Genomic DNA, 15,312 nt, shown 5'->3' with positions numbered 1-15,312 from the left:
TGGCTTCTCGGGGGCGGGGCACTACTAGACAGACCCAGGTGATGAACAGCTCATCGTTCCCACCTGCGTAAGCTTGAGTGGCCCACGTACTGCCCCTGGGCCTCAGAGGGCACCCGGGTATGAGGTTGCTAATCACAGCTGCTCCTGGGCAGTGGTGTCTGTACCACACGGTGGGGAGGAGGTGGTGTGGGCCCCCCACACACCGTGAATGCTCCCTAAGTGGCAGCTTTGCTGTTATGATTTTTTTTTTTTTCCAGTAAGAGCAATGGGATTGGCACATCTGCTCAGCAATGGGGTGAGGGGTTTAGGGCAACGATGGAGTGACGTTGCAAGGGAAGACCAGGCAGAAAAAACAGTTGGATAGCAGAAAACCTTGAGAGTGGAGCCAAGCGTTTGCGTACCGTATGGAGGGAAATAATGAGAGATGTTGCCTTGTTTTTTGGGGGGTTTTTTTGGTTTTAAAAAATACCAGCTTTATTGAGATATATTCACATACCATACCACCCAACCACTTTAAGTATACAATGCTTTTAGTATATTCAGAGGGTTCTGCAACCATCACTGCAATCTAATTTTAGAACCTTTTTATCTCCCCCCCAAGGAAACCCTATACCCGTTAGCCCATTTTCTCACTGCATCCCCACCTTCCAGCAGCCACTAATCTACTTGCTGTCTGTGTAGCTTTACCTCATCTGGACATTTCACATGATGGACTCGTACAATGGTGGTCTTTTGTGACTGGCTTCTTTCACTCAGCATAATGTTTTCAAGGACCATCCATGTTTTAGGAAGTCGTCAGTACTTCATTACTTCTTATTCTGAACAGTATTCCATTACATGGATACACCCCTTTTTATTTATCCATTCATCTGTTGATGGACATTTGCATTGTTAGACTTTTGGGCTATTATGAATAATGCTGCTCTGAAAATGTGTGTGCAAGTTTTTAGACAGATGTTTTCATTTCTCACGGGTAAATATCTAGGAGTGGGATTGCCGGGCCATGTGGTAGCTCCACGTTTCATGTTTTGAAGATCTGCGAAGGCTTTTCTAACGTGGCTGCACCATTTCACACCTCCGCCCGCGGCAGACGAGGTTCTCGTTTCTCCATCCTCGTGAGCACGTGCAGTTCTCTTTTTGACTCTAGCCATCCGGGTGGGTGTGAAGTGGTATCTCAAAGATCTGAGTTGCATTTCCCTAATGACTAATGGCTCTGAGCCTCTTTTCATGTGCATATTTAGCCATTTGTATATCTTCTTTGGAGAAATGTTTATCCAGATATTTTGCTCATTTTTAAATTGAGCTATTTGTCTTTTTATTGAGTTATAAGAATTCTCTGTACATTCTGGATACAAGTCCCTTATCAGATTTATGATTTGTAAACATTTTCTCCCCTTCTGTGGGCTGTCTTTTCACTTTTTTAATGATATCGTTGGCAGCACAAAAGTTCTTAATTTTGATGAAGTACAGCTTATGTAGTTTTTCTTTTGTCCCTTGCGTTTTTAGTGTCATATTTAAGAAGGCGTTTCCTAACCCAGGTCACAACAAGTTACTCTTCTGTTTTCTTCTCAGAATGGTATAGTTTTAGGTCTTGTACTTAGGTCTGTGGTTCATTCTGATGAAGCTTTGTGTGTGGCGTGAGGAAGGGGTCCACCTTTGTGCTTTTGCAGGCGGCTATTCAGGTGTTCCGGCACCATTTGTTGAAGATTATTCTTTTCCCGATTGAATTGCCTTGGCATCCTTGCGAAAAATCAACTGACCATAAACGTCAGGGTTCATTTCTGGACTCTCAGTTCTGTTCCATTGATCTGTATTTCTATCCTTATGCTATACCACGCTGTCTTGAGTACATTAGCTTTGTAGTAAGTTTTGAAATCAGGAATGTGAATCCTCTAGCTTTGTTCTTCTTTTTCAAGATTGTTGAATAGTCTGGGTGCCATGCATTTCTGTATGAATTTTAGAATCAGTTTGTCAACTTCTGCCAAGAAGCCAGCTGAGATTTTGGTAGTCTCTGTCTAATCGGTAGATCGATTTGGGGGGTACAGTCATCTTAGCAATAGTGAGTCTTCATTTCGTAAACATGCGAGGTCTTTCCATTTATTTAGGTCTTTAATTTCTTTCAAAGACATTTTCTAGTTTTTAAGTACAAGTTTGCGCTTCTTTTGTTAAATTTATGTGTAAGCATTTAAAAATTCTTTTTGATGATGTAACTAGAATTATTTTCTTAATTTCATCGATTGTTCATGGCTAGCATATAGAAATACAAAAATTTTTTGTTTGTTGTATATTGACCCTATATCCTGCAACCTTCTTGAACTATTTTATTAGTTGTAATAGTTTTTCAGTGGGTTCCTTAGGATTTTCTGTGTGTAAGATCACGTCATCTGCAAATAGAGATAGTTTTACTTCCCCTTTTCCAGTCTGGATGCCTTTTATTTTTTCTTGCCTAATTGCTCTGGCCTGGACCTCCAGTACAATGTTGAGTAGAAGTAGCAGGGTGGACAGCCCTGTCTTGTTCCTGATCTTAGCGTGGGACATTTAGTCTCTCACCCTTAAGTATGTCAGCTGTGGGATTTTGTTCATGCCCTTTATCAGGTTGAGGAATTTCCCTTTTAGCCCTAGTTTACTTGGAGTTTTTATCATGAACAAGTGTTGGATTTTGTCAAATACTTTTTCTGCATCTATTGCGATGATCATTTGGTTTTTGTTCTTTATCCCGTTAATATGGTACATTACATCGATTGATTTTGGGGTGGTAAACCAGCCTCCCGTTCCTGGGATAATCTCACTTGATCGTGGTGTGTAATCCTTTTTATATGTTGTTGGATTTAGCTTGCTAGTATTTTGTTGAGGTTTTTGTATCTGTATTCATGAAGGATATTGGTCTGTAGTTTTCTTATGAGGTCTTTGGTTTTGGCATCAGGGGTAATGCTGGCCTTTTGGGAAGAGTTTGTGAAGAACTGGTATTAATTCTTTTTTGAATGTTTGGTAACATACACTAGTGAAGCCATCTGGACCTGGGCTTTTCTTTGTGGGGAGTTTTAAATGACTAATTAAGTCTCTTTTTTATTATAGATGGATTCAGACTATTTCCCCTTCAGTTGGCTTCAGTAATTTGTGTCTTTCTAGGAATTTCCATTTCATGTCTAATTTGTTGGTGGACAGCTGCTCATAGTATTCCTTATAATTATTTGCTATAAATTGGTTAGTGATACCCCTCTTTCAATCCTGATTTCAGTACTTTGAGTCTTCTCTGTTTTTTCTTGGTCAGTCTAGTTAGTGATTTGCCAATTTTGTTGATCTTTTCAAAGAAACAATTTTCAATTTTGCTGATCCTCTCTATTTTTCAAGATTTCATTTATTTCCTTTCTAATCTTTAGTATGTCTTTCCTTCTGCCTGCCTTGCCTTCTGCCTGCTTTGGGTTTAATTTGCTCTCCTTTTCTAGTTTCTCAAAGTGGAGAAGTTAGGTTACTGACTGGAGGGCATTTGCAGGTGTAGAACTTCCGTGAGCACAGCACTAGCTTCATCCCATCAGTCTGCATATGTTGTGTTTTCATGTTCATTCATCTCCAAGTGTTTTCTAATTCCCTTTTTCTTTGATCCATTGGTTATCTAGGACTGTGTTGTCTAATTTCACTTATCAGTGAATTTCCCAATTTTTCTTCCACTACTGATTTCTAATTTGATTCCACTGCGGTCAAAGAACATATTTTGTATGATTTTAACCCGTTTGAATTTATTGTCTTGTTTTATGGCTTCTGGTCTACCCTGGAGAGTGTCCCCTGTGCTTGAAAAGCATGGTCACCGTGTGTTCCTAGCTGGAGGGGAGGAAGGCAGGAGGGGCTCTCGGAGCAGGAGGACAGCCAAGGGCCCAATGCCCCAGGGTCTTGGGGAAGAGGCAGGTCCCAGAGCCCACACAGCACCCCACCTCTGGAACTTTTCAGATCAAGAAAGAGTGTCTGGCCTGCAGAGGGGCCGCTGCTGTGTTTGACATGTCCTACTTCGGGAAGTTCTACCTGGTGGGCCTGGACGCGAGGAAGGCCGCCGACTGGCTCTTCTCGGCCGATGTCAGCCGGCCCCCAGGTACGGAGCCCAGGTGGGCCATGCTTTCCCACTTCAGTGCAGCCCCGGGCACTGAGACGAGACAGCGAGCTGACCCTGTCCTCTCTGGGCTCATCTGGCTCATGGCTCCGCCCCTGGGCCTGGCCCTGGGTCCCCGTGTCCAGACCCCTCTGCCCTCCTGGCCGAGCCCCGGCCCCAGGCCCCCTCCACCTTCCTCCCTCCCTCTAGCCTCTGTCTCCTCCTCCCCACCCGCGCCCCCGCTCCCACCCCCGCTTTTACTTTGTTCCAGACAGGAGTCCAGGCAGCAAGTCCTCAGAACAGTCTCCTGGGGCTGGGGAACCTGTCCACTTCCCCCCTAGGAATGCTCTCCCCAAACAGGGTTTCTAGAATTAAACAAAAACACAGGGTGTTCAGTTACATTTGAATTCTAAATAAAGAATGAATAATTTCTTAGTGTAAGTATGTCCCATGCAATATTTGGGATATTCCTCTCCTTTTTTACCACGCAATCCTCTACCATCTTGCCCACCCATCCACCCAACCCCAAACTCACCCAGCCCCATCGGTATTAGTTTCCTAGAGCTGCTGTAACAAAGTACCACAAACTGAGTGGCTTTAAACAACCTAAGTGTGTTGTCTTACACGTCTGGGGCTGGAAGTTCAAGCTCAGGGCCGTGATCCCAAGAACGCAGAATTCCCCCTTACCCCTCCTGGCTTCTGGCCGTGGCCACCATCCATGGCTTTCAACCACGTTGCTCCAGTCTCTGCCTCTGAGTCACACGGTGGCCTTCTCCCTGCGTTTTCTTCTTCTTTTAAGGGCACCAGTCATGTTGGATTAGGGCCCACTCTGATGACCTCTGATCATCCTAGCATGATCCCATCTGCAAAGACCCTATTTCCAAATAAGGTCCATTTACAGGGACTGGGGGGTTCGGACTTCAATGTACCATCCTGGGGGACACAGTTCAACCCATTCCACCATTTATCCAGCCAGCCCACCTGCCCACCCCCTCACATGTACCTGATACTCACCTCCCCTTGATTCCCCGCGTCCCATTCATCGTGCCAACACGCTTCTACCCACCCACCGTCCCCTCCTTCCATCCATCCTTTCCCCCCACCCTCTCCCCACCTCCGCATTCTCTCATCCATCCATCCATCAACTTCCTTCTGCATATTCATTTATTCATCAGACATTCAAGGAGCTTCTGCTATGCCAGGCATGGTGCTAGGAGCACCCAATGAATGAGATATAGATCCTGCCCTTAAAGACGTCCCAGCATGGGGGTGGGGTGGGTGGGAGGGATGGATTCGAGGCATTTCTAGAAGAAAGAAGCCTCCCTCCTGACCCTTCCTCCTCTGGGCATGGCAGTGCTGGGTGACCTGCCCATCCCTCTCTGGGTCATTCAGTCGTGGTGGCATCACCGAGATGAGGGGCCTTTCAAGGTTGCCCCCCTAGGGCATCCGGCCAAGGGTTACCCTGAGCTGAGGGGCCGCCCTGCTAAGTGGCTCCCACATTCTGGGGTCTTCGTCCTGTCCGCAGGCTCCACGGTGTACACCTGCATGCTGAACCACCGTGGGGGCACCGAGAGCGACCTGACCGTCAGCCGCCTTGCTCCCAGTCCCCAGACCTCCCCACTGGCCCCTGCCTTTGAAGGTAAGAGATGCCTCGAGGATCCAGCAGTGCCCTGAACGCAGCCCCGCTCGGTGAGGTGGCTGCCGACGCAGGATGCACTGGGAAGGGCTGCCGAGGCTGCTCTGGAATCACACATGTGCCCGCCACGGTCAGGGCCTGGGAGATCAGAGGTCTCGCTTCAGGCTGAATGCAGCCTTTGTTCAGGCAGCGATTCTGGGCTTCCAGCGCTCAGTGATTATGCCTTTGAACCTGCCCGTCCCGCGGGGTTTCGGAGTGGCCACAGCGTGCGCATGCTCAGCTCACCTGCCCGGAAGAGAGTGAGCTGAGGATAAGGCCATGCCTCCCTCGTGGAGAAGGTAGCTCCTTTCTGACACCAGCATCTGTGCTGAATTGGCTTTCTCGGTTCCCATATAACTCTCAGTCTCAGACTGGGGCAGGTCCTTAGAAAATATCCAGCTCTGTGCCCAAGCTGACACCCACACTGCCCTCTGCAGGCCCTCTGCTTCTGCTTGCATGCCTCTTGTGACGGGGAGCTCATTACTCATATTCCTTGTTTGCACAGGTCTGACTATGCTGAGCCAGATCTGCCCCCATCAGTTCAACTCCCCGACCCACCCCTTGGTTCACATGGGAGCCGTCGAATCTCTAGTGCTGCAGCCTGTCTCTGTCAGGGAAGAATAGCAATGGCTAAGCCTCCCAGAGCGTGGGAAGCATCCCCTTTCTCCAAGAAGGGGCCCCCTTGCCAGCTCTGGGACCCTGGATTTGCAGAGGAGAAAGGACTCAAGTGTGGTGCTCTCCATGCGGCTGCACTGTACCGTCAGGGGAAGGGTCACTGTCAGCCCGTTCAGGAAACCTGGTGGCCCCAGCTCCGGGCCTGGCTCAGTGCTGCTGGTCATTCAGTTGCGTGGGACTCAGTCACGGGGGATGGGGGCAAGGTCCGGCCTGGGCACTGGGAGAGGGAGGTTCAGGAAAAGCCCGATAGAACCCTGGGTGGGATTGCGAGGGGGTGGGAAAGAGCGAGGCTTATGGGAGGCCATGGGAAGCAGGTGAGCCAGGATGAGGAAGGCTTCCTGGAGGAGGTGATGTCTGGCCTGAGCCTCGAAGGATGGGTGGGAGCCACCTGCTAGAGAGGTGTGGAGGAGAGAATGCGGGAGGTGCCTGGGAGGAGCTGGGCGGAGAGGGGCGTTTTGACAAGGGCCGCTGGGAACTTTGTTTGGCCTTCACCCCCCAGGAGAGGGGAGGCCCGGTCCAGCCACAGCTGCCATCCTTAGACAGCAAGTCTAGCTGGGGAGACAGAACAGAGGGACCCCAGTGAGTGTGCAGGTCCCTGAAATCCTGGCTCTGCCACTGCCTGGCTCGGGGCCCAGCTCTCTGAGCCTCAGTTTCCCCATCTGTGAAGTGGAGACAAATGACCCACCTCCTTGAGCTGCTGCAGGGAGTTGAGAGCGAGAGTCTGGAGGTGCCAGGAGGGCTGGGGAGCAGCCTCCCTGAGCTTGTTTCCCCACCTGGAAACTAGTCCCCATCACGAGGGGGAGTTGTCACCAGGGCTCTGTAAGCTGAGCCACGGCCCAAGGGGCAGCTTCTTGTGCCCTTCCCGATGATTCTGGTGGATTCCTGGCCCTGGAGGAGCACTCGCCTGCCGGGGCGGGAAGAGCAGGCTCTGAGAGGCGGGGAAGGGGAGGTGCTAATGGACCCCAGAGATGTTTCTCCTGGACTCTGGGGGCGTCTGCCTCAAGTTAAACGGCCGCCTGGTGGGGAGGTTTGCATTTGGTGGGTTCTTGACCTGCCAGGGCGTGCGCAGATGACAAGGAAGTCACAGTGGTCTGTGGAGCATGCTAAAGGTCCCGACTTCACCGCTAAGCACAGAAAACCATCATACGGACTTTGTATTTTCAGCCTTAAAAAAGCGGTACTGTTCCTGCTATGAACATGCATGTCCATTCAGCACGCGTGTTTATACCTGTTAGGTCAGATCACCATTAAGACAAGAGGATGTGCGTTTCACATGTGATCAAGGTTGTGTATAAAGCAGCTGTCCACCTTAAATGTGATTTTCAACAGTATTTTATATCACAAAAGGAGTACATACCTGTAGGAAACATTTGGACAATTCTGAAAAGTACAAAATAAAGTGCACAGCTCCCGGCCCGAGCCAGAGCCCTGGAGCCTGCCCTCTCACCTCCCTCCCTGCCATGTCCGCCTCGTGGGCTGGACCTGGACCTGGACCTGGGCTGACCGCTGGCCTCAGGACCTGGCACTTCGGGATGTTTTTCATGAGAGACAGCTGCCCAGAGGAGGCCAGGCCCAGCAGCTGCCGTCTGTCTGGAACCAGGTGGCTTCAGTTAACGCTCTTGTCCCCCAGGGAGGGGCCTCGGCAGGGCTGTAGCGTGCTCCGGGCGCTGGGGTAGAGGACGCTGCTAGAGACTCGATCCTCAGAGGTGTTCTCAATCCAGCGTCCCAAGAGCCCCCAGCCCAGGTAGCAGGGGATCCTTTGGGGATCAGCTCGTTTGTCTGGCCTTTGAGTTGGGTCTGGATGGACAGCCAGGACTGAGGGCACAGACGGGCACACAGAACGTGGGGGGACGAGGTCAGGGATGTTCCAGAGGTCACCTGGACGGGGCGGGAGGACGACCAGGGCTCTGGCTGGGGTCTCCACTTGGGGGGCTGATGGCAAAGCCAGGGGCTCTTCTGCTCTTCCCCTGGCTGCTGCTGGTGGAGCCCTGGCTTGGAGGGGGCGAAGGGTTCCCCGCGTCACGCCTCCAGGTGTGGTGGCCTGGCCGGTCCCAGCTCCAGGGCCTGCCATCAGAGCCCAGCCAGCGAGTGCTTCTGGGGAGGGAGCCGAGGCCCCAGGCCCCCCGACCCCGTCCCCTGTCCCCGTCCGGGCTCTGCTACGAGCTTCACGCTCCCCTGCCAGAGAAGCAAAGTGGGGCGTGTCTCTTTTTCAATTATAGTAGGTGGCTGCACCTACGATCACAATGACACGCTGTTCCACTGCTGTGGAAGCCTCGGGGAGTGGGGGGCCAGTGTGCGGAAGGGCATCTAGGCAGGATTCTCCAGACTCCGGAGCCTCCCCGAGAGCTGCTGCCCCCCTCCCACGGACAACGCCAGCTCTGCCCAGAGTGGGCTGGGGGCTGGTGCCAGGCCGGCCCCCGGCGGGGCCCAGAGTGAATGGCGCTGAAAGCTGAGAGAAGCAGCCCTTGGGCAGGACCGGAGCCCCGGGGAGGGAGACGAGTGTCCCAGGGCGTAACCATCCCGGTTCCTGGTTCCTGAGCCCCAAACTGGGCTCCTGGTGTCGCCATAGCTCCTTCAATTCCCCCAGCAGCCTTGTGAGGGGGGTTCTGGCCTCATTCCCATTGTAGAGATGCAGAAACTGAGGCTGGAAGTCAGGGATTGACTGAGTACCCTCACTCTGAGATGGGGGGATCCCTGCTGGAAGGAAGGAAGGAAGGGAGGGAACGGGATGGGGAGAAAGGCTCATAGAAAATGGAGAGGAACGAAGCCCCTTCCAGGCCTGCCACCTCCACCAGGTCATGGCGGGAGTCGTCAGTGAGAGCCTGCCCACCCAGGGCACACACAGTGGCTGAATCTCACAGCATCCCAGTGGATGAGGTGCGTTCACCCCAAATTGCAGATGACATTTCGGAGGCTCAGGCAGTCTGCGTGAGGGGTCCAGGGCCACACAGCTGTCTGAGGTCACAGCCCCCCGGGGCAGTGGCTCTCCCGGGACACTGGGCCAAGGTGGGCTCCCCTCCACTCAGCAGTACCCGGGTGGCAGTGTGGCCCAGTGGATGCTCCCCGCCGTGGACTCAGAGCTGGACAGAGGCCAATCTTCTCACACCGTGTGACCACTCTGAACCTCAGTCTCCTTTTCTGAAACCCGAGGGTGGTGACGAGTGTCAGCCTCCTCAAAGGGTCAACGGTGTATTGCCTGTAAAGCCCCGGCTCAGCACCAGCCCCCATAAGGCCACGGCAGGGATCCTAGAGACCGGGGGGCCATGGGAATATGAAGAGAGACGGGAGCTGGTGAGGACGTTGAGGCTCAGAGAAGGAAAGACACTTGTCCAAGCTCACCCAGCACTGGTGGCTGAGGTGGGACTCACAGTCTCCCCACGGCGTGAGGACGTTGGGAGCTCTTACGCTTTCTTGGATCACAAACCCTTTGAGAAGTGGGAGAAAGCCTCAGACTCTCCCAGAAAATGCTCCCTTGGCACGTGCAGCCCTCAGGGGGTCCCGCACCCAGCCCCTCCTCCCCACATTCCGTCCTGCGGGTGATGAGAACCCAGGGTCCCTCGGGAGTGTCCCCATCGCTTGGGCCTTTGTCCTTCCCTTTCAAGGAAAGAGCGTTTGTTTTCTCTACGAAGGCCTCGGGCCACGCCCTCTGCCCCGCCTCCTCCATCCCGCAGTCCCGCGCTGAGTCCTGTGCTTCTCCTCCAGGGGACGGCTACTACCTGGCCGTGGGCGGGGCCGTGGCCCAGCACAACTGGTCCCACATCACCACGGTGCTGCAGGACTGGAGGTTCCGGTGCCAGCTTGTCGACAGCTCCGAGGACCTGGGCCTGCTCAGCGTTCAGGGCCCAGCCAGGTGAGGAGAGCACGGGGAGCCAGGCACCTGGGTGCACCTGGGACCTGGGCCCTCGGCCCTCTATTTGGGGCCCGGGGCAGAGCCACTTACTGCTTCAGAATGGGACATTGTGGTCAGTAAGCTCAGCGTGCCAGCGACCTCAGAGAGGCCACACCAGAAAGATGCTTTTCGAAGCACTAGAATACAGAAAAGTCCTTAATAAAAGACTCAGACTGAACCTTACTGTGAATCAGGATGTGAGGATTCAGTGGTCACGGAAGGGCCAACGAGGGTGTCTCTGGACAGCTGATACAGACTAAGAATCCTGTACGCCATCTCTAAGTGGGCAGAGCCAGACTGGGGTTCCACGTGCTACCTGGGCTCAGAATATAATGCTCTACACCAAGAGGTCGCCCGCTTCTCCCTACACACCTCCAATGCCTAGGTCTACAGATGATCATTCACTCCTTAATTCATTCTATGAGCGTTTACTGAGCTGTGTTCCCACCCTTGAGGAATCAGCTCCTGAAAAGCCCTCGGATTCTAGCTTGTGCGTGGAGCCACAGGATGGTCTTAGGCAAAGGGGCACCTGAGCAGCTGTGCACGTTGGAAAGATCCCTCTGGCTGCGCTTCGGAGAGGGGACTGGGGGATGGGGGATGGGGGATAAGAGGGGAAGCACAGCGTGTTAACATCGACCAATCAGGTGCCTGGGATGTGCCAACATCTCCTCCAATCCTGATCATAGCCCTTTGAGGTGGTTAGAAGTATTTTTATTCTTATTGGTGAAGAAGAGAGGACGGTGCACCTCCAGCCAGGTTATCCCAAAGCTGACGCTTAGATGAAGCACGGCCGTGTCCACGGGACATCCCTGTCAGCCCAGGGTCATGCCAGAATCCCCAGCCAGTGCACTCAGATCCCGCCACAGGGTCCATTTTCCCTGGTTCTTTGGAGCTGACCAAGCCTGCAGCACCCCAGCTGGGTCCTGGACTGGCAGACCTCCCCTCCCGGGTGGAGTTGTAGCTGGCCCTTGCGTGTGAACCATCTCGCACAGAGACACACGGCAGACACATGGTACGTGCTCTCTGAATCACGGCTGGTTGTGTACCTTAACCATCAAGTGTTGGACTTCAGGCTTCTCATGAAAACCAATATTTATTAGGGGGCCCTTGGAGGGGACACTGCGGGAAATGAGGGGTCAAGGCTTGGAGCTCTCTGAAGGGACAGTGTTTCAGGCAGAGGAGGCAGCAGGTGCAAAGGCCCTGTGGCAGGAGGAAAAGCAGTGAGGCCAGGGCCACAGGAGACGTGCTCAGAGGGCAGTGGAGGCAAGAGCCTACAGGTGCAGAGGCTGCTCCTCCAGGAGAGGGAACTGAGCAGAAGAAAGGCTTTAACGGGGTCTCTGATTCTGGGCCAGGGAGTAGGAGGCTGGCAGATGTGAGGAGCCTCAGGGGCCAGGTGAAGCAGGGATTCTGAGCAGGGAGTGATGAGCCATGTCCAGGTGGTCAACGGGTCCAGTGTGTGGGGTTCCTCTCCCCAGGTGAGCCTGACCTCTGCATCTCTGGGCTGAATGAGGGTGGGCGTCCTGGCCTTCTGAGCTCAAGGCCATCCTCGGAAGCCTCACAGCTTCATTGCCGCTGCGACCTTGGACAGGGAGTGGGCTATTTTTGGTTTGGTGGTGGGGGTGAGTGGGCAGGGGAGGGAGGGTGTACCAGACAGACAGATCAAGGTGTGGCCCCGGGAAGACAGGCCAGCCTCTTCCAGCCTCATTAGAAGCTGCTCAAGGAGGGTGGCAAGTGACGGCTGCCAGGGCAGGAAGACAAGCTCTCCTCCTCCTGGTAACTTCTTAACTTTCTCCCCCAGATTGTCCTCACCCTTTCAAAAATAACCCAAAGTTTCTTGCTTGAATAATAATGTTACCAGCACCACTGAGAAGGGCTAAACTTTCTGAGTTGTTATGTGGAAAGCATTCGGCGCGGCACCTGGACCATGGGAGATGCTGTATGACCTGCCGACCGATAGAACTTTCTGGAAACATTCCGTAATTGGTGGTCCAGTACAGTAGCCACTAAGCTGTATGTGGCCATTGAGGCCTTGAAATGTGGCAGTGAGACAGAATTTTTTACCTTAATTAACTTAAGCTCAAGAGGCCACACGTGACTAGGGGAGACCCGGCGGGGGACAGTGATCGCCGTTGTAGTTGTTAATGCCACGGTGCTTGGCTTGTGCTTTCTGGCGGCTGCCCCCTTCACAAGGGCCCCGTGAGGTGGCATTGCTGTCCTCATGGAGTGGACGAGGGGACCGAGGCGAGGTTGGGGTGGGAGTGAGTGAAGGAAGCAGGACCTGAACCTGGACTCTGACCGGAGCCGGTGCCCTCCAGTGCTACCTGCTGCCCCTTGGCAGAGGGACAGCCTCCTGCACCCCGGCCCGTGCTTGGCAGACCTGCCTGCCCAGCTTGCTGCCCAAGCTGGGGTACCCCTGGCACTGCTAAGGCCACGCTGGCCCCGGGTGGCAGCTCCAGCCTCCTTCCTTCTTCCCCTGCTGGGAAGACCAGGGAGCAGCCCTGGCCCCGTCCACCCAGGGCCGCAGAGAGGACGGGCTTCTTAAGGACTGGGTGTGGCTTCTCCGGGGCTGGCAGCACGTGGGCGCTGGGCTGTTACATAAGGATCTTGACACACTGCAGCACGCTGGGCACCTTGGGCAGGCGTGGGCGGGCAGCTCCCGGCACCGTGGGGCTGGGGATTGGCGTCAGAAGCGTTTCTGGGCGCTGGCTGGGACCCCTGCGAGGCAGAAATGGTGGGGCTGTCTCCTGCCAATGGCGAGCTGGCCCTGCAGTGCAAAGCCAGCCCATTTCCAATCAGCCCTATTTACCGGTTGCCCTCTCTGTGCCAGGCATAGGGGCCCTATTGGCACGGAGCTCCTGGTTCAGTGGGGGCAAGTATCAATACAACCAGTGTGAGAGGTACCCTGGCAGGAGACATATCAGGGCTGTGAGCTCAGACCGGGGGCAGTGTGGGGTGAGGGGGGGCAGGAACCTGACCCAGACTCAGGGAATCAGGGAGGGCTTCTTGTAGGAGGTGACAGATGCACCAAGACCTGAAGGATAACAAAAGTTTAAACTGGGGCCGGGGCACCCGGTGGAAACATGCAGGGGAGCAAGAGTCAACTAAGTCCTGGAGGGAGGCAAGGGGCACGGCGCCCAGGAACTGAAGGTTTCCATGGACACCGAGAGGTCTCAGGTAACCCATCCAGCATGAGAGCCAGACTGCCGGCCCGGCAGGGCAGGAGAGGTGAGGAGGGCAGGCCCTGTCCTCGGGGGCCTGTGGCATGAGGGGCGTTAGCTGGTTAGATAACTGCCCCAGGCCTTGGTTCCCCCAGCTGACAAAGGAGAGCTTGTGAGCGCTCATCTCCGAGTCCTGTCTCTGCCCAGGGCTTGGCTGTTCCTGTCACTGTTCCTGAGGAAGGTGCCTTTCTCATCTGACTGGATTTTGGGTGTGTTTTATTAATAGCGTGTTTGTTGGCGGTCTGCCCCGCGAGGACAGGGCCTCGTCCCCCTCACTGCTGTGTCCCCAGTGCCTCTCCAGCCCGGGCCACGCACCCAGGGGGGCTGGACAGGTGTTTGTTGACCGACTGACTGACCACCCTTGTTCTCGCTCACAGCCGGGCCATTCTCCAGGACGTGCTCGATGCAGACCTGAGCAATGAGGCCTTCCCGCTCTTCACTCACAAGCTGGTGAGAGCCGCCGGGCACCTGGTAGGTACCACCCGGCCGCTGTCCCCTGGGCTGTAGGGGGCAGCAGCTGCAAGGGGACAAACCCGGGGCTTGGGAGTCGTGTGCCCTTGGGCACGTCTGTGGAACCTCCCTGGACCCTGGTTCCCTACTGTGAAGTGGGGACCACATGTCCTGCCCACAGGCTGTTAGGGCCTCAGACGAGGAACGGGGGTCAAAGTCGGGTATCACCTGTGCCCCACCCAGTGTCTGGCGCACGCTGAGGGGCGCAGTCCCAAGCTTCTGCCAGGGACTTGCCACCTGTGAAGCCGCCCCCAAGGTCCCCTCCTCAGAGGCAAGGGCACGCCCTCCCAGATCAGGGCATTTCCTGCGCCTCCTTGGAGATGACAGCGCTGGGGCCAGCCAAGCAATTACGCTGCTCCAGAGGTCTGCATGTCCTGAGGAGGCGGCTGGTCCTCTGGAGTGTTCCCCCTTCCCAGCCCCCCACATTGCGGGAGAGGAGAGGGGCTGCTCGGGGTGCACCGCCAGGCCCCGGGGAGCACCCCCTGCCCGTCCCCCAGCTCCAGAAGGCCGGGTCCCAGGACCGGAAGCTTCTGAGACCATGGACAGTGTCAGGGCTGCAGCGGACTCAATGTCCTCAGAGACCCTGGGGCCGGGGTCCCGGGTCGAGCTCTGGTCAGGCCCTACTCCTGGGCCGTGGTGTCCTTTTTGGAAAATGAGCATCATGATCTCCACCCTGACTTCCCGAGGGCAGGGTGAGGAGGAGGCGGTCAAAGTAACCTCAGCCGCTGTCAGCCGAGGGCTTGCAAGGCACCAGGCACTATTCAAAGCATGTGACTCATGAGTACTGTCCCACTTAACACTCACGGCAGCATGGAAGGTTCTAGCATGGGCTTCTCAGCCTCTGTACTATCGATGACATTTTGGAACAGATATTCTGGTGGGGTAGGGGGTGCATCCCGGGCATCGCAGTGTGTGGAGCAGCATCCCTGGCCTTCACCCACTTGACGCCAGGAGCACCCCCAGATGTGACAACCAAAAATGTGTCCAGACGTGACCACGCGTCCCCAGAGGCAGAACTGCCATGGCAGGGGAGGAGGTGCTGCTCTGTGATTGCCCTGTTAGCAGGTGTGCAGTCACAGCCAGGTGCATTGAACGAGGTCTTACAGCAGCTCCCGATGTAGGAAATGTTACCCCCAGGACGGATGTTTCCCTGAATTGAGCTCAGAGGAGTTGGATGGACTGCCCAGGCCCTCCCACCCAGCTAATGAAACATAAAAAGTGCTTGAATATGTGTCAGTAACACGGAGGTGGCCTTAAGGAGGGG

General features: G+C 54.6%; 1 protein-coding gene across 1 annotated transcript in view; it reads left to right on the top strand.

The window, feature by feature from the left end:
- SARDH (sarcosine dehydrogenase) overlaps nucleotides 1-15,312 on the top strand; it is a gene marked incomplete at both ends in the record, with an annotated part of 61,660 nt that overhangs the window by 28,901 nt on the left and 17,447 nt on the right. Inside the window, 4 exons of the mRNA XM_079705732.1 lie at nucleotides 3,946-4,084; nucleotides 5,607-5,720; nucleotides 10,134-10,281; nucleotides 13,916-14,009. Of these exons, the coding sequence (XP_079561858.1) occupies nucleotides 3,946-4,084; nucleotides 5,607-5,720; nucleotides 10,134-10,281; nucleotides 13,916-14,009 (495 nt within the window). The remainder of the gene's footprint in view (nucleotides 1-3,945; nucleotides 4,085-5,606; nucleotides 5,721-10,133; nucleotides 10,282-13,915; nucleotides 14,010-15,312) is intronic.

The sequence above is a fragment of the Hyperoodon ampullatus genome (genome assembly GCF_949752795.1).
Source record: "Hyperoodon ampullatus genome assembly, chromosome: 6".
Taxonomy (NCBI): domain Eukaryota; kingdom Metazoa; phylum Chordata; class Mammalia; order Artiodactyla; family Ziphiidae; genus Hyperoodon; species Hyperoodon ampullatus.
This window is presented reverse-complemented; position numbering and strand designations above follow the sequence as displayed.